General features: G+C 37.0%; 1 protein-coding gene across 2 annotated transcripts in view; it reads right to left on the bottom strand.

Moving 5' to 3' along the window:
• Positions 1-23,890, bottom strand: part of TLCD4 (TLC domain containing 4) — a 70,813-nt gene that overhangs the window by 24,083 nt on the left and 22,840 nt on the right. For both annotated transcript variants that reach the window (XM_040471045.1, XM_040471046.1), the window contains exons 3-5: positions 22,052-22,141; positions 20,323-20,381; positions 17,998-18,092 (exon numbers count right to left, since the gene is read on the bottom strand). In XM_040471045.1, coding sequence (XP_040326979.1) covers positions 17,998-18,092; positions 20,323-20,381; positions 22,052-22,141 — 244 coding nt within the window. The remainder of the gene's footprint in view (positions 1-17,997; positions 18,093-20,322; positions 20,382-22,051; positions 22,142-23,890) is intronic.

Raw genomic sequence — 23,890 nt, 5'->3', positions numbered from 1 at the left:
CGTTTACATTTGCACTGCCTGCCAAATGTGCAGACGTATTGAGCAAAATCTAATTTGTCTTTGAACAACACATCAACAATTGTTATTTCATGTGGTTTCTTTATAATCTTCATAGGAGTCAAAAATTCAACTTGAAACTCCATTTTTCAAATCCCAGGAGCTAAGAGCTAGGGGAACATGTTTTTATTGCTGTCATTCCATGCAACATCTGCTAGAGGAAAGAAAGCACGATTATTGGGAATATCCAACAGAATAAGCTCTCTCTACTGTGAGAAACCAACACATCTGTTATTAGAATTTACCCCTTTTTCACCGACAGGATGTTTTCGTTGCAACCTCTGAATCGGGAAATGTAACTTTACTCAGTTTCATAGAACAGTCAAGGGAACAATAAAATGTGCATATCCATGTGGTATGTCCAAGTTTTATGCCTGCTATTATTTCAACTGAGCGTCAGTGTCTTTTTGGAAGATGAAAAAAGTACAGCTCCATTTAGATGTACTTGTCTGTCTCATTTCAGACTTGTGAGACGCAGTCTCTTTAGGCGCTTTTCCATCCCCATCTCTAGCAGGCTTGTATTAGATTGCTGGGGGTGCCATAACAAAGTACCACAGGATGGGTGGCTTAAACAACAGAAACGTATTGTCTTAACAGTTCTGGAGGCTAGAAGTCTGACATCAAGGTGTTGGCAGGCCCATGCTCCTTCTGGAGGTTCTAGGGAAGGATCTGCTCCAGGCCTCTCTCCTAGTTTCTTGCAGTTCCTTGGCTTCTAGGCATCCCAACTCCAATCTTCACATGGCATTTTCCCTACGTGCATGTATGTGTCCAAACTTCCCCTTTTTATAAGGATACCAGTCATGTTGGATTAAAGGACCCATCCTATTCACCTATGACCTCATGTTCACTTAACCAAAAACATCTGTAATGACCCTATTTGCAAATAAAGTCACATTCAGTGGTACTAGGGCTTAGATCCTCAACATAAGAATTTGGGGGTAGGATACAATTCAATCCGTAACAATGCCCAATCCTAAATTCTTTTCTGCATATTGTACAGTCTAGTCTCTTTTGGTTATCTAATACCCTAACCCATGTGTCTTTCCATCCACCCATAATAACATCATTATATACTAATGTATATAATAATATATATTATACATATTTCCATATATAATAACTATAACCTTCTTAATGGTGAACTTTGGGGGCATTCTGGTGTTGGTATCCTAGTGTTCTCATTCTCATCTGATCTTCCAAAGGGCAAAGATGACTGTTAATGCTCATGATTACAACACACTTCCATGGTATCATTCAGTGTAATGCGACAATAAATGATCCATTATTATGAACTGCAAATCGTGGGTGCCACAATTTTTTTGCATCAAAGGGAAAGACTTCACAGGATACGGGATTTTCAGTAGTAAAACAGTAAAACCAGGATGGACTTGGGCAGGCCACTCCCTTCTTTATTATGAATTTTATTATAATGAATCCCAAGTGGTAGGTAAACTTTTTCATTTTAATACATAATTAAAATCACATTCCTAGCTCTGAGAAAGAGGAATGAATAAAGAGTAAATGTCTGACCTCTCTAACTCATCCAGCACAAAGAAGCACTTTCAAGTAATAGGAAGCAAATTGCCTTTCATATTCCAAGTTCCTGGATGTTTTATGGACTTAGTTTTTAGTTTTGGCGATTTATTTAAAGTTTAGGTGAGTGTTTGCAAAGGAAGTGACTGGGATATTTCAGTTAAGAAAAGGTCAGAAAAATAATTAATTGTGTTTAGTTGGAGACCATCCTGGTAAAATTAAAAAGCTGAAATGTTCTGCTTTCCTCTTCTCCCGTATTTAAATTCTTCAGTGACTACTGGAAGGGAGAAGAGCTTTGAAAATAGTGCACAACTAGAACATGACCCTTGGGGAGGCAACAAATGCAAAGAAAAGAGTTACTTTAGTGAGATTCTTACTTGAACCAGACAGAAAAATTTCAGAAATAGTTGATTAGTATAATCCTCTATCATAATAACTTCACGTACTTAACACTCACTTTTGTTTTTAAAGATAAACTTTCCCATCTATAACATTGCCTTTCTCCCTCAGTTAAAGGTAGCTCTTTTTCCAATCTACTTTTCCTAACAATCTTCTTTTGTTTAGTTTTTTTTTTAAATGTGTGGTATTCTAGGTAACTATACCCAATGTTTAGAGAATATGACATACCAAATTGGTATAAAATATGAGTTAATATATTCCTAAGGTCAGCCAAAGCCTTGCTAAATTATTTACTATATCTTTCAAATAAATCATTTTATCCAAATATGAAATGCAATACTGAAATTTTTTAAGTTTTTGTTTGTGATTTCTAAAATATTTTTAAGCAGACAGTCCAAAGTCATGCAAAATATTGAAATAGTAGCAATCGCCTTACTCTTAAATTTTAAGAAACAATTGTAAACATTTCTCTCTAGTGAATTTTAAAAATACAAACTTATTAACTATACTATGTCTAAGACTTTTTTGAGAGTTTAGAAGATTTCTTCGAACTCCTTTCAAGTGGTTATAAAATTAAAAGTAACTATTAACCAAAGTGTCAAATTAGTATCAGATAAAACCGGACTCTATAATAGTCTTTAAATACTAAAAGTTACTAGTAAAAATAGTCAATTTGATATGTTGCTTTTATCTAAATTTAGCCAAAATGCAGTATCTCCACACTGAAAAAACCTCTTGAGTTTATAAAAGAAATGGGCATAGCATCCTGGCTTTTCTTCTAATTTATCTTCCCTCTTCCCAAAGAAAATGGTTCTCTCATATTTAACACAGTCGTTCTCAAAGTGTGGTCCCCAGACTAGCAGCATCACCAACACCTGGAAATTTGCTAGATGTACATTTTCTTAGGCCCCATCACAGACTTACTGAATTAGTAACCATGGAGGTCAGATGAGCAATATAGTTCTAATAGGCCCTCCAGGTGATTCCAATATTGACTAAAGTTAGAGAACTACCATCCTAGCTTACAGATGATCTAGGAATCTCTAAGCCCTCAGGAAACTAGCTCCATACTTCTCTGAAATTGTAATTAGTGAAGATTTACAAACCCCCCATCAGATCCTACAGCATTATCAAGGTAGACCAGCTGCATCCCTCTAGAAATATTTTCCTGACTCCTGAATCCTGAGCTAGGTCAGGTGTTTCAACAGATTTCTCTGCCTGTCTGTTAAAGTACTTACACCCTTGCAAATTATCTATATTCCTTGTGTCTCGTTTACTGTTGTATCCATAAAGCCTAGTACAGTGCCTGGTGCATATTTCCTGAGTTGAACCTCGCCTACTCCTCAGTGTGAAGCAAGGAGAATCACCTCCAAAACCAATTCCTAAGAGTCCTGCAAACCTATATCTGAGTGGGTGAGCACTCTGATGAGAATGTAAGTGTTCCATTGTAAAAGAAAAGGAGAAAAATATCCAGATTTTAATTTTGTAAAGAGATCAGTAGAAAAGAATTAGAGGTCATGAGAAATGTGTTATGATAAAAAAAAGTCTTGATATTTAATCTCCAAAACTTGATACATTTAGATTAGTGAAACAAGACAGAAAAAAGTGGGTTGGCAAGTAAGAGGTGGGGAAGATCACCTCACACCTATCACATTGGCTAATATCAAAGACAAAAAGTAAGTGCTGGCAAGGGTATGGAGAAAAGGGGACCCTCATGCACTGTCGGTGGGAATATAACCTGATGCAGCCACTGTGGAAAACAATAGAGGGTCCTCAAAAAATTAAGAATAAAATTATCATATGATACAGCATTTCCACTTCTCAGTATTTACCTGAAAAAAAAAAAACAAGAACACCAATGCACCCCTATATTCATCACATTATTTACAACAGCTAAGCTGTGGAAGCAACTGAAGTGCCCATAAATAGATGAATGGATAAAGAAGATGTGGTATGTATATACAATGGAATATTAGCCATCAAAAAGAATGAAATCTTGCCATATTTGAGAACAAGGATGGACTGGACCTGGAGGGTTTTAGGCTACATTAAATAAGTCAGACAAAGAAGCAAATACCATATGATTTCACTTATATGTGGAATCTAAAGAAACAAATGAATAAACAAAAGGGAAAAGAAACAGATTCTGGATACAAAGAACAAACTAATGATTGGCAGAGGAGAGGCGTGTTAGTTGGGGGGCGGTGTCAGAAGGCTAACAGAATGGAAAGGGAAGGGTGTTAAGAGGTACAAACTTCCAGTTATAAGTAGGTCATAAAGATATAATGTACAGCAAGGAGAATATAGTCAACAATATTGTAATAATTTTATATGGTGATAGATGGTACTAGACTTAACATGGAGATCACTTGGCAATGTATAAAAACATAAAATCATAATAATGTAAGCCTGAAACTAATAGGATATTGTTTAAGTATACTTCAATTGAAAAAAAAAAAAGAGGTAGGAGAATTTGAGACCTGCATGACAGCTATGGATCAGAAGGAAAATGGCTAGAAGCTGGTTATGTATGAGCATGCCAGCAAACTAAGAAGCCCTTTCTTAACTGCATGATTTGTGACTATTACTGAACTTCTCTAACCCCATTTCCATATCTCTCTATAAATATGGTGAATAGTTTTTAAAGAGCTGCTATTAGGAGTGTATGGCTGCCCCTCCCACCATCCTCATCTTCCCCATTTTATGAAACAGTGGAATGACAGAATTAACTGAGAAATGGAAGTGTCTATGAACCACTATATCCTGCTGCTGATGGCAGAATTTCCATAAATATTTATTGGCCAGCTGACTGCTAGAATCTTTCAAACTCTTATTCTATTTGGGCAATTCATTATGATAATTAAGCAAGTAAGTCTGGGGAGGCAGGGATGTTAGGACAGGATCACAAGCCTGTGGCATGGAGGCCAGGATTTGAACCCTAGCACTCCTGGGTGACCTCTGGCCAAACTGATCTAAATTTCAGTTTCTCAGGGCACCGAGATCTGGTTAAGCATCCGACATTAGCTCAGGTCATGATCTCATGGTTTGTGAGTTGGAGCCCCGTGTCGGCTCTGTGCTGACAGCTCAGAGCCTGGAGCCTGCTTCTGATTCTGTGTCTCCCTCTCTCTCTGCCCCTCCCCTGCTTGTGCCGTGTCTTCTTCTGTCTCTCAAAAATGAATAAACGTTAACAAAAATTTTTTAAATAAATAAATTTAAGTTTCTCCATTTGTAAAATGGGCATAATACCATCTTTTTTGACAGAACTGATGTGAGAACAAGATATGTACTAATAGCAACCAAGAAAAATATGAAAATAGAAAAGGCACTCAAAAAGTGGAAAAAAGGGGCATATCGGGGGCTCAGTCAGTTGAGCATTCGACTCTTGATTTCAGCTCAGGTTATGACCCCAGGGTTGTGGGATGAAGCCCGATGTTGCGCTCCATGCAGAGTGTGGAGCCTGCTTAACATTCTCTCTCTCTCGGCCCCTTTCCCCTGCTCTCCCACTCTCTAAAAAAAATAATAATAATAAAATAAATAAAAAGTAAAATAGTGGAAAAAATTTTGCAGTTAAAGGTGAAAATGAACCCAGTAATTTTTCATATCCTGATTGTACAGAAGACTGATTAAGTTTAAGAACAAGTCCTAAAAGGGCCTATGCCATCCTGTCTATGTATAAGTCTCCACCTCACTGATATTTGAATGACTTCACAGGACCAAGGGCCCAGCCTGAAACGATGAGCAGAAAGGGATGATAATAAGAATGACAGGTCGCCATCACAATTAGTGAGGACTAAATGTTGGTTCACTATTGCTATTTCAAGATAAAACATAAATTATGTCCACACATCACTTCTCAAAAAGTCGTCAATCTTACTTTCTAATTGTTGCAGGAAAAAAACATCCAGTTTGAAAAGGAAAATAAATACTTCCACGGGGGAACAGTTTTATCTACCAAATAGGTGACACCAACTTTCCACCTCACAACTATATTTCACTCAGCTCAAATTTCACTCTGTTCAGGACAACTTTATGTTTCTTTTTTTTTTTTTTTTTAATTTTTTTTTCAACGTTTATTTATTTTTGGGACAGAGAGAGACAGAGCATGAACGGGGGAGGGGCAGAGAGAGAGGGAGACACAGAATCGGAAACAGGCTCCAGGCTCTGAGCCATCAGCCCAGAGCCTGATGCGGGGCTCGAACTCCCGGACCGCGAGATCGTGACCTGGCTGAAGTCGGATGCTTAACCGACTGCGCCACCCAGGCTCCCCAACAACTTTATGTTTCTTACCATCATAATGTGGTAGGGTTGAAATGGACTCTGAAGATGGCCTCGTTCTATTACCAACTGATATTTATTTATTTTATTTTTTTTTAAATTTTTTTTTCAACGTTTTTTATTTATTTTTGGGACAGAGAGACAGAGCATGAACGGGGGAGGGGCAGAGAGAGAGGGAGACACAGAATTGGAAACAGGCTCCAGGCCCTGAGCCATCAGCCCAGAGCCTGATGCGGGGCTCGAACTCACGGACCGCGAGATCGTGACCTGGCTGAAGTCGGACGCTTAACCGACTGTGCCACCCAGGCGCCCCAGTTACCAACTGATATTTAAATCCCATCTACCAAAGCTCTTCCAATTTGCCCTTCAGCCTGCACAACTCCATGGTGAGAAGTGTAGCATCTCCTAAAGCTGTCTGCTCCTTCCTGGGAGTGCTATTCATAAGTTTCAGAACTCTAATGCACCCTCTTTGACTTCCATCTACCAGTCCTACTTCTGATCATGGTAATCCAAAATCTCTTCTTCACATGATAGCCCTTGAAATATTTAAAGACCATTCATGTCTATCTTCTTTCCAGGTATCATTTCCAATTTGCTCAGAAAATTCTGGTCTACCCCCTTCAGAGTTCCTGAACCTTATTAACTGGCAGTCTTCAGACAACAAGAACAAAGAGGACAAACAACAAAAACCAACCAATCTCTTGGTGAAAAAAAAAAAATGTTTACACACAATAATCTCTACACATTAGCCAGTAAAGTCAAGCATGTACAAACATCTTTTTGAAGGTGCAGGGTAACCTTTCCAAAGAGAATTTTAGCAGAACATGTCCATATACTTAAAAATGCATCCCACTTTCCCAGGATTTCCTCTCTACAGAATTATTCTTTGAAAATAATTGTGTATGGCACAAATATGAAAAGATATAAGGATGTTCATGCAAGTTATATACAATAGTGAAACTCAGAACAAACATATAACAATAGGGAATTGGTTAAATATGATTATATATCCACATGCTGCCAATAGAGCTAATGATCCAACCAGATGGCCTGAGAATAAAACACATTTTCAGAACTTACAAAAAACTTAGAGAATTTACCTCCTTCACACTCTTCCTTAGGAAATCATTTGAAGTTATGTTGCAGCACAATGAGTGAGTGAACCAAGAAAGACAGACATGGGATCCAGGAAAACAGTGGCCCCAAACCAGGAAAGTCATGGCAGGAAGCCCAGGACACTGGGCAGCAGACCTAGAGAGCAGTCTGTTCAGACTGAAGTGGAGAATGGAGGGTTCCAAGGGCAGGTATCTGGGAAAAAACGATCGCAGAGATGTGATGCTATCCTTGAGAGTATGGAACAACTCAAATATATGATAAAGGCCAAGAACACGTTGCAAGAAAAAAGGGAAGCATTGGAAACTCTAAACAAAAATTAGACAGGAAATGTAATCTTGTTTGTGCAGTCCACTATTTTAATATGATTGTCATAATTGATTGTCATAATTTTCATATTGGTTTTCTCTGTGTAGGGTCAAACAGATGTAAAGGAAAACTTGGTTCAAACTCTTGACAATACAACCCACCCCCCCACCAAGTACAAATGACAAACTGAGAAGTGAAGTAGTGGTTAGAGACACAAAAAGTAGCATAGGAGCACTAATACCCTCACCTTAAAAAGTATCAAGAGGTGCTACAGAACCAGAAATGGAAGTTTTCAGAGGAACTTAGAAACTAAAATTCCTTTAACAACACTGAAAGGAAGAAGGGAAAGGAAAGAGAGATGTGAGAGTTAAATGCTTATCGTAACAAGAAGATAATGTCATCCAACATTGACAAATAAGACGGTGACAGTCTCCAAAGATGGCTGCCATCACTTCCTTCCCTTCCTAGATGCGCACAGTGCTCCTCATATGAAGAGGTGGGGTCTTATTTTCCTCCCCTTGAATCTAGGCTGCCCTAGAAAACTCACGTGACCACCAGAATGCAGTGGAAGTAACATCCTGGGTCTTCTGAAGCTCAGTCATGAGAAGCTTTGCAGAGGGGCCGCAGGAGGGGCCACAAACAGGCACTGTAGGTGACAGCCCTGCTGAGGTCCCAGCAGAGAGCCAGCACCAATTGCCAGACACTGGAATGAGCCTCTTTCAACCCAGTTGAGCCTTTAGAGGACTCCAGTCCCAAATGCTACTTAACAGCACCCACATGAGAGATCCCATGCAAGAACTGTCCCACTTTTTTTTTTTTTATATTATTAAGAACTCATGAATCAATGGTTTTCAATGGCTACAATAGTTATTCTAATTGATGATCAAAATGTCACATTTTTAGCCAATGAGAGAGCTTTCATGTTAGTTCTTATGTCCTTTAGACATAACCCCATTAGTCTTTGATAGGCTTCTTGCTTTCTGACATAAGATTGCCAGTTATTTTGTTGTATGCAATACTTCAATGTGTAAAATAAATTTTAAATTTTGAGCCCATTTTTGTCATATATAATCAAACACAGAATGCTATTTTTGACTTATGCATACACCCATTGGAAAAAAGTGGAAATACCTAAATGTAAATGGTAATTAAGTAAATATAGTCATCTCTGGGTTGTGGGATTTGGGAATTATTTTTTCTTTTTGCTTGTCAATATTTTCTAATCCTCAAATAAAAATTAATGACCTGTCTAATTTCTTCAAATGGCCTCTGCCTATACATTTTTCATAGCTTTTTTAAATGTTTATTTATTTTTGAGAGAGAGAGAGAGAGAGAGAGAGAGAGAGAGAGAAAAGAGAGAGAGAGAAATATAAGGGGCAGAGGGAGAGGAAGAGAGAATCCCAAGTAGGCTCCACACTGTCAGGGCAGAGCCGGATGCAGGACTCTATCTCATGAACTGCGAGATCAGGACCTGAGCCGGAATCAAGAGTGGGTCACTTAACCAAATGAGCCTCCCCAGTGCCCTTTTTCAATTCACAGTGTTGCTATAAGGGGCCTTAATCACGGTCTTCCCAAATGTATACTTTTGTGGTTCTCTTTCTACCTCTCTGAAGTTCTCCTCTGCCTCTTTTAGAGGATCATCCTTCTTCTGGTTCCTGCCCCTGCCCCCACAAGACAAACCTTACTTCTAATGCATATGGGCCCCTTGCCCCTGGGACAGCTGTGCTACTACCACAAGGTCTCACAGCCTCTCAAAGTCTCTTTCTGCCCAAATGGTCTCCCATGTCCTTCCATGGTATCACATCCCTTTAGTGCTCTGGATCCTTTTGCCCTCTTCTTTCCCTTCATTCTGTGAAATCCAAATTAGTCACCCTGCTCTGTTGACTACAAAATGGCTTTTAGGTTTTTTTTTCCCTTCATTAACATGACCACCACCATAACCCCTAAAATTAAATTCCTTCATAATCTATCACTCATATTATTCCAATACCCTCCTACAACATTTCCTCCCCCCATGTAGCATTTTTTTTCTACATATCACCATCAGTCTTATCTTTCTAGTATGCCAGTTGTATCAAGTTTGTTTTTTGTTTTTTTGGGGGTTTTTTGGCTAGTGGGACTACAACAACTCTGTTAAAAGTGACAATGCAAGTCTGGTGATCTGGGATGTTGACTCCATCAAGTGACTCCATCTTATTCATCCAAACGTACAACCACTACCGAGCGCACACAGATCCACCCTGACACCCTAGTCCTTACTATCACCTCCGAAGGTCTGACTTCTCTTCAGGGATTTTCCTCATGTCTTCTGACCTAGGAAGTCTTCCCCACTTTTTCCTGCTAATCTAAACATTTTTTTTTTTTTTGAGAATGAGGTTAAGTCCCATCTACCTCAAAAGCTCTTTTAGAAAATTCAAAAAAGCACAAATATATATAGGAAAATTTATGCACAACTCATATTCACTACAAGAATATACATCAAGTATGGTCAGTAGTTATCTCTGAAGAATCAGACCTAGACAACATTGGACTTACTAAGCCCTATATTTCAACAGTCTCAGATTTTTTTTTACATATATCCATGTTCAGACTAAAAAAATTAACAGAAGTTAACACAGTCATCTTTCCGTTCCCTAAATTGTAATGGCATTACCGACTTATCAGTGGGCGATGTGTTCCTTGAATTTTTTGATAGTTTCTTACGCTCAAATCTTAGCTACCTAACGGAATTGCACAGGTTCCATCATATGCCTTGTCCCCTGTACCCCCAGAGCTCCTTCGTTCAAAACCACACAGGGGTGGAGGACTATGCTTCAGTCTTGCTTCTATATTTTCTGCTCCGGTATATCAATGACTCATCACCTGTTTAATCCAGTACACCTGTGACAGCATTAGGTGGGACATGGCAACCATGAGATAAGCTTTAGGTTATGCGTGATTCCTCACCACCGTATCCCCTTCTCTCCTACTCAAGAAAACCTACTGAAATACAAATGAGATAGATGCGATTAAAGGGACAGGCTCAAGTCTAATAGTTTTAGACAAATAAATTATAAATTTTGATACTTTACTGTTAGCAAATTATGACAAAACTCACAATTCACTTCTGGTCAATATGGCTTTTCCACCTCTGCCATCTACCTTTAAGGAGCTCTCTGCCTGTAGTAAAACTCATACTTGCCTTGGCCTCTACGTGATTCTGTGAGGGAAAACAAAACAGGATTTGTCTGATCCCTTCCGGAGCTTAAAAGAAAATTCTCCTTTTGGCCAGTGATTATGAAAATCTGGATTTTCTTACCATGGGAAATTTAATTTTCTAACAGCTGAGAGTAGCTAGGGTCAGGGCCTTCAAAGGGAAGGGAGAAAGAGAACTAAAAGTATGACGCACCTACTTCTGTTGGCGTGGTGCTACATACTGTGCTGCCATCAATGGGTGGGAGTGGGGTGGCCACCCTTTCCCACCATAGGGCTGGAGAGAAATTCTGAGCATCCCACACCGGACACTCGTGTAAAAATGTGACTGTGTTCCATGGGAGCAATAGTGAGGTGCTTTATAGGTTATTGCACGGACCCGGAGCCTTAACACATTTCCATGGAAACCCCTTTCAGAGTTCCACCAATCTAAAAGTGACATTTGGGAACAAAACCCATCCTATATTTAATAACTTTTTGCTAAACTTCAATCATTAAAGGTTTTTGATCATTTATTTACAAGACAATCGAAGGTCTGAGTGAACACACAGGATCAGATGATTGCCAAATCAGACTCATGTGAAACCGTGATCTTTCCCGGTACTGAGCTTTTAGTAAATGTTCCAAGGATACAGGCCATCAAATGATTCAGAGGACACAGAGAGAGGTGCGGGATATCAAAGGCAGCTGGTAAGTCAGGTCCTCCCTGTGCTGAACAGGCAACTCCGGCCCAGAAGGTATGAACACTCTACTAAGCGAGGTTCGCCAAGTTTCCCACACAGCAGTGAGAGTTTAACTTATAAAACATGTCCATTCTATACTCTCCAAAAGCTGTACAGTGCACATGACATTCTCCAAGGAGGCAGGCCTCACATTCCTCTGTTCTCTTTACCATGGGTTGTCTTTAACCAGGGACATCCTAAAGGCATTCCACAGTTAAGGTCTCTTCTCCCAGCAAGTGTCAGTACTCTGTCTACCCAAAGGTCCTGCTGACAAGGTTAGACTAGGGTCACCGGCCCTCCTTTCTTCCCCTCCCTTTCTCCCGAGAAACAAATGGTTTGGCAGGCCAGCTGCTTTCACCCCTTCCTTCCAGGGTTACTTAGGAACCTGGTGACATAGCTTAGCTTATTCTTACTTGCCCACTGCCTACCCCCCGAGCATTAGAACCAAATCAAATCATTTTAACAAAACAGCTGAATCACAGAATTTCATCATTAAAATAAAACTTCAAAGATTTTTCAGTGCAAACTCCTACTCAAAGTTTCTACTTATTAGATCTATTTTCGTATCTATCTGATTGAAGATACCTTATGGTAGGAAGAACTACTTTAAAAGGCCATTGTTATAATTTTCTTTTTATTCAATGGTGTCTCTTCTGTAAAACAGAAGTCTCACCTGCCTCACTTTTACTGTCCCCAAAGGTCCTAGTTCTAACACCTGAATTAATCCAGAATTAGTCCATTCTCTTCTACTTAATAATCCTCTCACATTCCCCAGGACCTTTCCAAACCATCATGTCCTACAACTTATCTTTTGTGGGCTGACCTCTCTGGGTCCTTCAATTGTTTGTCTCAGGACAATAGCTTCCTATTCTAATCTCTGCTCTGTCATCTGGCAGCCCTTTCCCCCCCCCCCCCCCCCCCCACCGGTATATTCAAGGTCAAGGGCTCCAGATAATGAGCTTGGGTGTGGTCTAACAAGGAAAACTGTAATTTTTGTTTGAATTGGATGCTGTGCCTCCCCTAATAGAGTCTAAATTTGAAAACAGCTTTCTTTTTAAGCAGATGTGACATGCTATTGGCTCAACTGAAGTTGTGGTCATTTATCACTTCCAGATCATTCCTCCCCACCTATATACATCGTCATACCTAACCGCAAAACCTAACATTTATCATTATTAGGTTCCATCTATTTGTTTCAGCCTACTGCTCCAGCTTGAAACTTTTTAAAAATGTAATACATCATCCAGCATATTATTAGCTCCCCTTCCTAACCTTGTTTCAGTCATTTGATAAGCTTGTTAAAAAAAAAATCTTTTTATTGTGGTAAAATATACATAACATAAAATTTACTCTTTTAACTACTTTTAAATGTTTAAGTCTCTAGAACTTTTCATATCCCCAAAACGAAACTCCTCCATTCAACAGTAACTTTACAATACCCCCTCCACCCAGCCCCTGGTAACTATCCTATTTTCTGTGTCCAAGGATTTAACTGTTCTAGCACATCGTACAAGGAGAATCATATAAGACTGGGGTTTTTTTAATCTAATCAAGAAAAAAAATCACTAGCTTCACCACACATAAACTGTAAAAAAAATAATAATAATAAAATAAAATAAAAATCTAATTAAGAACAAAATATTGACCTGGGTAGACATGGCAATCATCTTGGCTGACATCTATTTTATCTTCACACATAAGTCCAATATATGAACTATTTCCTTTCCCGGTATTGAAAGGAAACAGGCTTCAAAAGCCAAGCCAGGTTAGAGAAAGAAAGGGAGACAGTTCTGCTAAAATGATCCAACTATGCAAATCTGAGGGGATGCTTTTCCACACAGAAAAGAGTGAAGTGGTAAGCACAGTATAAGGAAAGAAGAGGTAGCCTTGAACTCTTCCTAAAACAAAATGGAGGAAGGCCTTAAGGAGGTTTGTTATGTTCATGAAATATCAGCAATGGTCACTTCAGATATTCTATAAGAAAAAGTAAATATTAGGGGCACCTAGGAGGCTCAGTCAGTTCTGTGTCTGACTCTTGATTTGGGCTCAGATCATGATCTCACGGTTTGTGAGATCAAGCCCTGCATCAGGCTCTGTGCTTAGGGCGGGAGCCTACTTGGGATTCTCTGTCTCCCTCTCTCTCTGCCCGCCTCTCTCTCTCTCTCTCTCTCCATCAGGCTCTGCACTGATGGCAGGAAGCCTGCTTGGGATTCTCTTGTCTCCTTCTCTCTCTGCCCATCCCCCCACTCTTTAAAAAATAAACATTTAAAAAAGTAAATATTAAAACAAATTCCAAAACCCAAACACATTTTTTTCACCCCTACATATGTACATCACATGTCTTTACATAGATGCACAAACATATATAACACAGATTATTTTTTAAATGGCCACTTAACATTTTTACCACGACTAAATCCCTCAATTAGTAGAAAGAGTTATAAGCTCACTGTATAATTCTAGTTGTATGCAGATTTGAATAAGTAAGCTATATAAATAATAATAAAATACTTCAAGACTTACTTCTGCTAGTCTATTGCTCATTACAGTATAAGATGACAATATTTTGATAATCTTTTATTTCAGTGGAAAAAAGGTTAACATGTTATTCCAGTTTTTAAAATATTTTCTTTGATGTAACTATTTAATGTTTTTATTTTACTTAAAAACTTTTTTTAATGTTTTTATTTATTTTTGAGACAGAAAAACAAAGCATGAAGAGGGGAGGGGCAGAGAGAGAGGGAAACACAGAATCTGAAGCAGGCTCCAGGCTCTGAGCTGTCAGCACAGAACCCGACGCGGGGCTCGAAGTCACAGAGTGTGAGCTCATGACATGAGCCGAAGTTGGACGATTAACCGACTGAGCCACCCAGGAGCCCCAATATTTAATATGTTTTTAAGTTTATTTGAGAGTGTGCATGTGGGGGAAGGACAGAGAAGAGGGAGAGAAAGAATCCCAAGCAGGATCCTCGCTGTTAGTGTGGAGCCCGAGTGGGGCTGGATCCCACTAATTATGAGATCATGACCTGAGCTGAAACCAAGAATTAGACACTTAACTGAATGAACCACCCAGGTGCCCCTAACATGTTATATCATATGAAAATTTAGTGGGAAATAGAAATCACACAGACCTTACTACTGAATCTTGCTTTAGTAAGCTATATTAGCTGGCTATTTTAATACTTGCCTAGTCAACAGAAATGTTAATTTTTGAAATTTTATTACTTTTAAAATGTTGTTGTAACAGCCATGATAGTTACTTAAAATTTTTCTTTAAGACTATCTTAATGGGGAAAAGAAGGAAATACATTATTTATGCGTAACTGAGAATAGGCAATACTATTCAAACCATCTTAAAACATTTAAACAGTTTAACACTGTTAATGATAAACTGTTAGTGAGTCATGGCATTTGTTGCATGGTGTTGTGGAAATTCTTTAGACTAAACCTAAGACTAATATTTTTCTAATTCTTGTCTCCTGATATAAATTACAACTTTACCATATCTGACATAACAAGCCTTTCATTTTTCAGCACCACTTCCTACATACCTCCTTGCAAAGTGTTTTTAAAATGTGGACACTGGGGCAGAACATTAAACAAGAAACAAGTTCTCACCTTCAAGGTATTCACACTGCACCTTAAATACCCTTAAATAAAGGCACTGAGAGCCTCTGAAACCAAATTTTCTTCCTGGATTGCAGCTGAATGGTGTAATGATTAAATTCCAGGGTAGTGTAACCAATGCATAAGAGTTGGGGAAAGTCTGTTACAGGAGTGCTTTTCTTTTTGAATTTAAATGTTTTCCAGTGTTATATAACTTGTTACCTAAAGGTGTGATTTGGGGAGAGAGGGTGATTCATAGGAAACACAGAAGAAAACTAAGGCTACCAGAGAGATCACAATGGGAGTACAAAAGACAGTGGTTTATCCTTAGAAAGAGGCCTTAAAGCATAAATGTGTTCACACCCTTTATAAGCGATTACCCTGTCATATTTTCCCTGACAACTAGGATCCTGACCAAGGGAGGAAAAGCTGAATTTTAGGGGAAAATCTGTAGGATTTTTACCTTTTTATATATAGAAGATTCCTTAAGCTCTAACTTTTTCCCCCCAGAGAATCTTAAAATGCCAGTAAATACACTAAAGAAAGGTACAAAACTAGTGATCAAGACATTATATAACCTACATACAACTTATTTCATAGCCTAAATCTAGAAGAATCTTACTTTTCAACTATTCAGTACAGCATATGTTTAAAACCTACGGATAACTTGCCTCCATTTTCCACTTTAAGTTTTATTTAGTTACAATCAGAAAATCTTTTAAGAAGCTGCTACAAACAGCTTAAACAGTCTCATACGTATCAAGTCAAAGTACTTTCCAAATACCAGTTCTCATCATATAAGTGAAGAACTTCATAAAAGTTCATATAAAATAATAATAGTAGTAGTAGCTGTTGTTATTTTGTTAGCCTTAAACAGCACAAAGTGACCTGGGAATTCATTATAGTCAAATGGGAAATGTAAAATCTATAAATGACACAGGATCACTACATCTATGAACAATTATTATTTTCTAATTTTCTTGTTTCCCTATGAATAGATTCACTTTAATTCGATAGACTTACTTCATATCATTCATTTCATAGAATAGAACACAGGAAGGTATCAAAAAAGCAATCACCTCTAGAAAACACTGCAGTTGATTTTCTTATCAACTTAACTAAATGAAGAGTTCATTTTTTTTTAAATATCCAGCATGCACTTTATTGATTTTTTTAATAAAGGCATAAAAGTCCAAAGAGGAAACAGTATCCATCCCACATAATTAAATACTCAACTTGCCAATGCACGCACAGCCAGCCGTTTGCCAAGCCCGTGATTCAGTGGCCAAGGCACAATAGCAGCTCACAGTATTCACATTTACAAATCCACGTAAGTGACCTGTTATCTTTCACCAGCTTATATTCTTTTCATAGCACAATGGTTATTTGTGATTCATGTTCAGAGAACATACTTCTACACTGCAGCATGATATTAAACTCACATGGGCACCCACACATTCTTCCCAGATTTAACCAGTGTTTTGTTAGTCAGCTTTCATGCTTTTTACCAAGTGTTTAAGAAATAAGCTCTTGTACACCAGATATTTAAGACCTGTAAAAGGTAAGAGTCTATATTTCACAACTACCTATAATCAATTAAAATCTAAAAAGAAGACAAACAGTAGGAAATGCCAGTTAAAAATAGCAGATTTCTTCAGAAAAACAAAGTGATTAAGGATACCTTTTGGGTATACATAAGCATTTATTGATAGCATTAAAACCAGCATAGTTTTTTAAATATTCGTATTAACTTTTTAGATTTATTACTTCAAGTGGGTGATACAGAGAGATATTTTGATATATATGGTTCTTGCAGAAATAATGCCAAACTGACATCTGATTCACCAGCTATCTTTGTGCAGGCCAATATAAAGAAAAATAGAAGAATACTAATACACATTAATATTTTAAAGCCCTCCAAATAGTCACAGATATCTGGTAACATAAGGACTTTAGCAATACCAAGTCAGAGAAAAAAAAAAAAGCCAGTGGCTATATTTAAGTTTTAAAAAGGAGAAAACATGAAATGGTATACCATAACTATTACATAAAATTTATACTATTCTGGTTTACATATATCTATTATTTCCAAATATCTATTTGGGGCTTGTTGGTATATCTAGATTGACTAAAAAATAATTGATTGTGAAGAAACCTATCTAATGTAAAAGGAATGTAAAATCACTAATTTACAAATGTGTAATGTAGAAAAATAATTTTAGATCTAAAATTTATTATGCATTACTGCCTGAGATTTGCTGTGAGTATCCTCTATCAGCTCAGGCTTGGAAGTCTGATGAAGTCTCTGAGCAAGACTCCTCCACTGCTCCGGTCTACTTAAATGTAATCACATATGTACATGTAATTGTACGGGAATTGAATAGAGAAGAAATACTGAATCTAGTTATACAAGAATCTATCCCTAGCTCTGGCTGTTAAGTCATAAACGCATCTAGAAAGACGGGCAAATACCAACAGCTACACAATCGTAAAAATTTTAAGTGAAAATTCAAGTGAAATTGAATTAAGTGAAAAAATTAAGTGAAATTAAGTGAAATTGGGGTCATCCGCCTTTCTTAAATTTTATGAATCCAAACAGACACACTAATACAAACACACACGTAATTATTTTTGTTAATGAATAAGATAACCTATCACAAGCATGAGCCCTGAATGAATCTGGAGTTGGTCTTGATACACTGGGAACTGGATGTTTAGGTTTCTGCTCACCAGTAAGTCATTACTCCCAATCTTGTCTACTTGTCAGGCTACCACAGATCCTGGCACTCACCAGTACAATGGAGTATGCATACAGCGCTGTACAATGATGGATTATAAAATATTTGTCACCAATCACTTTCCAATACAAAATGAGAATCAACAAATCTGAAAGAAGGAAACATAAGTGAGATATCACATAGGAAGAAAGCTGTCCTGTTTCTCAAGTGTATTTAACTCTGTCTTCCTGACAACTGGTCACAGTCCACCCTGAGCCCACCCCACTTTGTTCATATTGCACCAGTCCCAATACCCACTTTATTGTAAAGTATCTGTTTCTGTATAGCTGTTTCCCCCACTCTACTGTGACTGCTCCAGGACGAAGAACAAGCGTGGGAGTCTAACACAATGCCTATATAGTTAATACTTATTTGCTGAATATATTCACAGGTTACATATTTGTTGAAAGTATAAATAAATAACTTGTTTCTGGGGTTAAATAAAATGGAAATACTATTGAATGAAAACAACTTTTAAGTAAGCTTAAATTACTGATGTTTGTTACTACAACAATTCCAACAGGTAAGCTGGTTGCAGAAAAGGTACATAACTACCAACTCGTTTATAAGACAAATTCAACAAACAACCTTTAAAAATTAAAGGATGTGATTAAATATTAATTCAAAACAGCTAAAAAAAAGGAAAAAACAAAACAAGAACTATGACTATTAAAAAGATATGCAAAGAAAGACATCAAGGCAATTTCTCTTTAAAAGATCCTGAACCTAAACACCACGATTCAGAAAATGGTTTCCTTTAACAAAACAATGTTTAACAAAACAGAAACTTCTCAAAAATGTAAATGCAATTATTTTCTTTACCAAATGGTTAAACGTGAAATTTAGACATGGAAGAAATGGCCATCATAGATGGAAACCAGGGGAGGATTCAGGTTTAATGGGTTGAAGCTTATATAATATGGGAAACTTTTTTCACAAAAAATAAAAATTACTGATGTGAATATGTATAAAAAGAAAAAATCAGATTAGAAATTTTAAAGGGAAATTTTAAAGGGAAAATAAACAGCAAAAATGTGCAAATCATATTAGTAATTAACTGCATGATATACCTCTCTGGATACATCTTCTCTATATACTTTGGCTGTATAGTCTTTGTTCACCAATTTATATGATAATGACCTTGTAATATTTTCCATAGAGAGTTCGCTTTTCATTTAGCTTGGTTTAAAAAAGTTTGTTTCAGTTCATAATTCATAAGTGCTTCAGATTATTATCTTATTTGGAGAAAACTTTATCAAGTTTCCTTCATATAAGACTTTTTGGGTACTGATTACTCTCTGAACTGACAACGCTCATCAACCAGTGCATGAGGCAAACGTATTATAAATTTTGTGTCATCTTTGTCAATGACAGCACATTCTGTGCCAAACAAGCAAATCTTTTTCTAATGTGTTCACATGATTCACTCTTCTTTTAATTGGGCCATCAAATAACTCAACAGCTTACTCATTATTTTAATTCAAAATTTATCTCTTCCTCATAATGAATGTGTTTGGGTATAATAATCTAATTTTTTCCTTACAATTCACTTCTTGATGGCAGAAAATTTTCTACTGAGTCCCATCACTCATCGTATCACTTCTGTTTCATATCTCCTTATTTTTATTTAGATTCTCTGTCAGCTATTTATTAAATTGAAAATTATAAAACAGGCCTCTCTATAAAATGTCCAAATCAGGGAACTGTTCTTTCTTTTGGCTTATTGAGATGGTCTACAACATCTTTGCAAAGAGTTCAAATGGCATACCGTCACTTAATTTCCCCCTTTGTCTCGTAATGTAAAAGGCTATTCCAACTCCATCCCACACAAGGGGAAATATGACAGAAGGAAACATGGTGTAGGAAGAATTCTTGATCTTAACTGATTATGACTAAAAGTTTCCCTTTGCAATCTTTACCCAAACACTACAAACCATGAGCATAGGAACACGTTTCAAGGGCCGTTACAAGTGAGAGACTTTGATGCTTAGCTTCGTGAGTTTTCCAGGAATTCCACCTAAGAGACTCTTTAAGCCAAAAATGGACCATTGCTAGTACAAAAAAAAAAAAAAAATATATATATATATATATATATATATATATATATATATCCAGGCCTAACTGAGGCCCCACTCTGCAGCTCTATCTTCAAAGAGAACCAGAGAGCCAACAGGAAAAAAGTTTCATGCTCTACCATCACAGCAGATATTTTTCTTCCTGTGTATGAGTCCTACAAGCTACTTCTCAAATAAATAAACCAAAAGCATAGACTATGTATTCTTTGCAAAATCCCATGAGTAGTTTAAAAAGAAACAGACAGTGATCAACTTATCACATACCAGAAATGAGGTAGCCCGAAGAAATAGAGATATTCACTTTCACAAACGATGAGTCACCCCTATAAATATTTAAAAACAAAATTCTTTTTTTAGCACATGCGTTATAGATGACAGCTACATTTATTCTACTGAAGAGTATAATTAAAATGCTTTCTATAGATTCCTGAATGGTGAATTGTCATTTGCACAAGGCACTGTGTTAGCTGTGATATACTTCTAACTGCACGAATGATCATAATTTCTTACATGAGCTAAAAGTTTTACATAAACAATTTTACCAAAAGATAACTTGTTATAAATGTGTTCTCATATGATTTGTTTGTGAAAGGATTCCAACAGAATTCCAGATGCTGATGTTTTTTGATTCCTTATTCTAAATCAGAGACTCAAATACTTCAAGAAATCTTCTAGCCTGCCCCTGATCTTGAGACCATATACTATTGAGACATGGTTGGAACAAGACAGCTTAATCCTGCTGTTTCAACACCTATACATATCAAGGTCCTACAATTTGCCTTAATAATCATCTTTACTCCAAGAAACAAATACGAATTATCAGTCTTTTCATCAATTTATAATGTGAACTCTTGGTGAAATGAAGACAAAATTAAACTGAAATGCAAATGTAAAGGTTAGATGCCCTGTCTTGTTAACAAATGTTGATCTGCAAATATGGCCCAGGAAAATTGAACCTGGAATAAATTACAGCATCAAAGAAAATGTGAAAATATCAAAAATTACACAAGGTAAACATTTGATAGGGACAAAAATTGATCAGTGAATCAAACCTTTGCAATAAAATTCATCTCCCAAAAGAACTGGTTCTGTTGACAACCATATTACTCTAATAAAATTATGAAAAAAACCTTAGAAACTGTTTAGGTAGATTACATAAAAAACCTCATCATGGAATTAAATTCACTAAGTTGATTCACTGAAAAATACCTTCCCGATGAAAATTTACCAATACTGGTACTATCCTGATGGGCATAATTCCATATTTATTAAAATGACATCGTCGCAGTCAAACAAATAGTCAAAAGTTATATCGTCCCACATTCCCCAGAGCCCCACATCTACTGCATCCCTATGCAGGGCTTTCTCAAAACATACCTCACCTCTCAAACCAAGCTGAATTAAGCCCTCTCCTATAATTCTAGGGAACAGTTTTCAGTATCTCTGCCATTGCAACAACATTTAATTTTTCCAAAAAGAGTCACCTTACAAATTATCCTATTATGGCTGAACACAGTTATTATTAGTGCTTCAAATCTTCTCGTGTGGTACTAAAGTCCTCTCACATGGATATGAATGATTCTCATTGTTACACCTTTGATATCAAATGATGGGTTAAACACAAAACTGAGTCTTCAGTAGATATTATCCAAGTTGACTATCCTATCTCAATAGGAACTCATTTTTTGCTCAGAACAGTGGTAACAACAACTTGGTTTTACTCATTAAGTCAGTATAAATGTTTACATCGTTATCATCACATTCTCCGTCTTGGGTAACAATTGCAATGCTAGTGCAAAGTGGCCTTCATTATTTGTATTCAAATCTAAAATAAATCATTTTATTGCACCTCGCTAAAATAAGTCTGAGCACAAGCATTTTAATAAACCATGCACCATCAATACATTTTCCGTTTTAAAGTAAGAAATGTTCTTATTAATAATTAATATCAAAACATGAATCAAATGGACTATATTGGAAAGAAACAGCTTACCAAAGTGGATCAGCTTTTGTAGCCTCATCAAAAAAGAAAATGTAGAGGGCAAAAATCCCAGCCACCAAAGAATGGCATGTAGATACTACCCTGAAAAGAAACAAAATACATACAAAGATTTTAGATTCTTTGCAATAAACTTTAATTCTGGCAAAGACATTTAACATTTGAAGATGTGAAATCTGGAAGCATTTACGTATAGGAATGGAGTAGCTCTAAAAGCATAACAAAATTGTCACTTGGAAATCCAAGGGCTACAACTTTACTTTGGAATTAATAACGAGAAGGTTGCCCAGGTCTACAGTTTCCTGCTAGAAGACTGTGAAATCACTTATTCGTTAAAAGTTCCAAAGTGGAAGCATATCTGATGATGCAGCTGACAGAGTTTTGTGCAGACAGACGGCAACTGGTGAGCCCACTACCTGGCACCTGACTCCAAGCTCCATCACTAACAGCACTGCTGTGCCATTAGTTTCCCGTTCTAACTTCCAAACCTACTGGCCTTAACCAATTCCATATCCTTGAATCAGGGTTCGAATGGATCATGAAATGAAAACTTACTACCTTGGAGATTTCAGTGTCAAATGCACATTCACATGCATTGCTGCACTTGATTCCTGTAACCAATTCATGAGGAAGCTAGAGCAGCTATTATTAGTCTCTTTTTGTCATTATTATGAAACCACTTCTAAACAGAAAAATTGAGGACCATGAATTTATACAGAAAATCTATTTTTAAAAGACATGCTCAAGCGAAGCAAAATGTTCACGAAATCCAGGCTGAATTTTCTTGTATAGAAGGAGAAAGGTTTAGATGAAAAACATGTTTCTACAAAGAAATCTTGCTAATAATTTATTTTTATTTTATTTTATTTTTTTTTTAATTTTTTTTTCAACGTTTATTTATTTTTGGGACAGAGAGAGACAGAGCATGAATGGGGGAGGGGCAGAGAGAGAGGGAGACACAGAATCGGAAACAGGCTCCAGGCTCTGAGCCATCAGCCCAGAGCCTGACGCGGGGCTCGAACTCACAGACCGCGAGATCGTGACCTGGCTGAAGTCGGACGCTCAACCGACTGCGCCACCCAGGCGCCCCTTGCTAATAATTTAATGGTTCAACCAATACCCAAGCTCTCGGATTTGCTAAAGAACTGTACACAGGATGCAATATATTTATTCACATAATGAAAATGTTGACAAGTAATGAAGATTCTTTTCTCTTCGTTAGAATAAAGGACAAAGGAATGACAAAACTTTCTCTTTAGAAATTAATGGGGCACAATAAACTTCTGTCTAAAATATGACCCCAATTCTTTAACAGTGAAATATATCAACTAATAGGGGTCCCTGGATGGCTCCATCGGTTAAGCATCCGACTTCCGCTCAGGTCATGATCTCTCATTTTGGGAGTCTGAGCCCCGCATCGGACTCTATGCTGACAGCTCAGAGCCTGGAACCTGCTTCGGATTCTGTCTCCCTCTCTCTGCCTCTCCTCCACTCAAGCTCTGTCTCTGTCTCTCTCTCAAAAATAAACATTAAAAAATATATATATAAACTTAAAATATATAACATAAACATAAAATACATAAAAATATATAACATAAACATAAAACATATAAACATAAAAATATATATTAACTAACATAAAGCTTGATATTAGAAAATTTTACTGTAACTTGAAAAATCAATATCCTCGATCTAATAAATGATGTGGTCCTAAATAGATATATCATGTTAAATCAAATCATATTTAAATGCTCAAAGATCCTCACTAATTTAAAGGCACTAACAAAGAATCCTTTGTAATACCAAAGGATCATTTTGAAGTGTGAATAATTA

This window comes from Herpailurus yagouaroundi, unplaced genomic scaffold, assembly GCF_014898765.1.
Source record: "Herpailurus yagouaroundi ecotype Mexico unplaced genomic scaffold, PumYag 77, whole genome shotgun sequence".
Lineage (NCBI taxonomy): Eukaryota > Metazoa > Chordata > Mammalia > Carnivora > Felidae > Herpailurus > Herpailurus yagouaroundi.
Note: the sequence above shows the minus strand (reverse complement) of the source record. Positions and strands in the feature narration are given on the sequence as shown.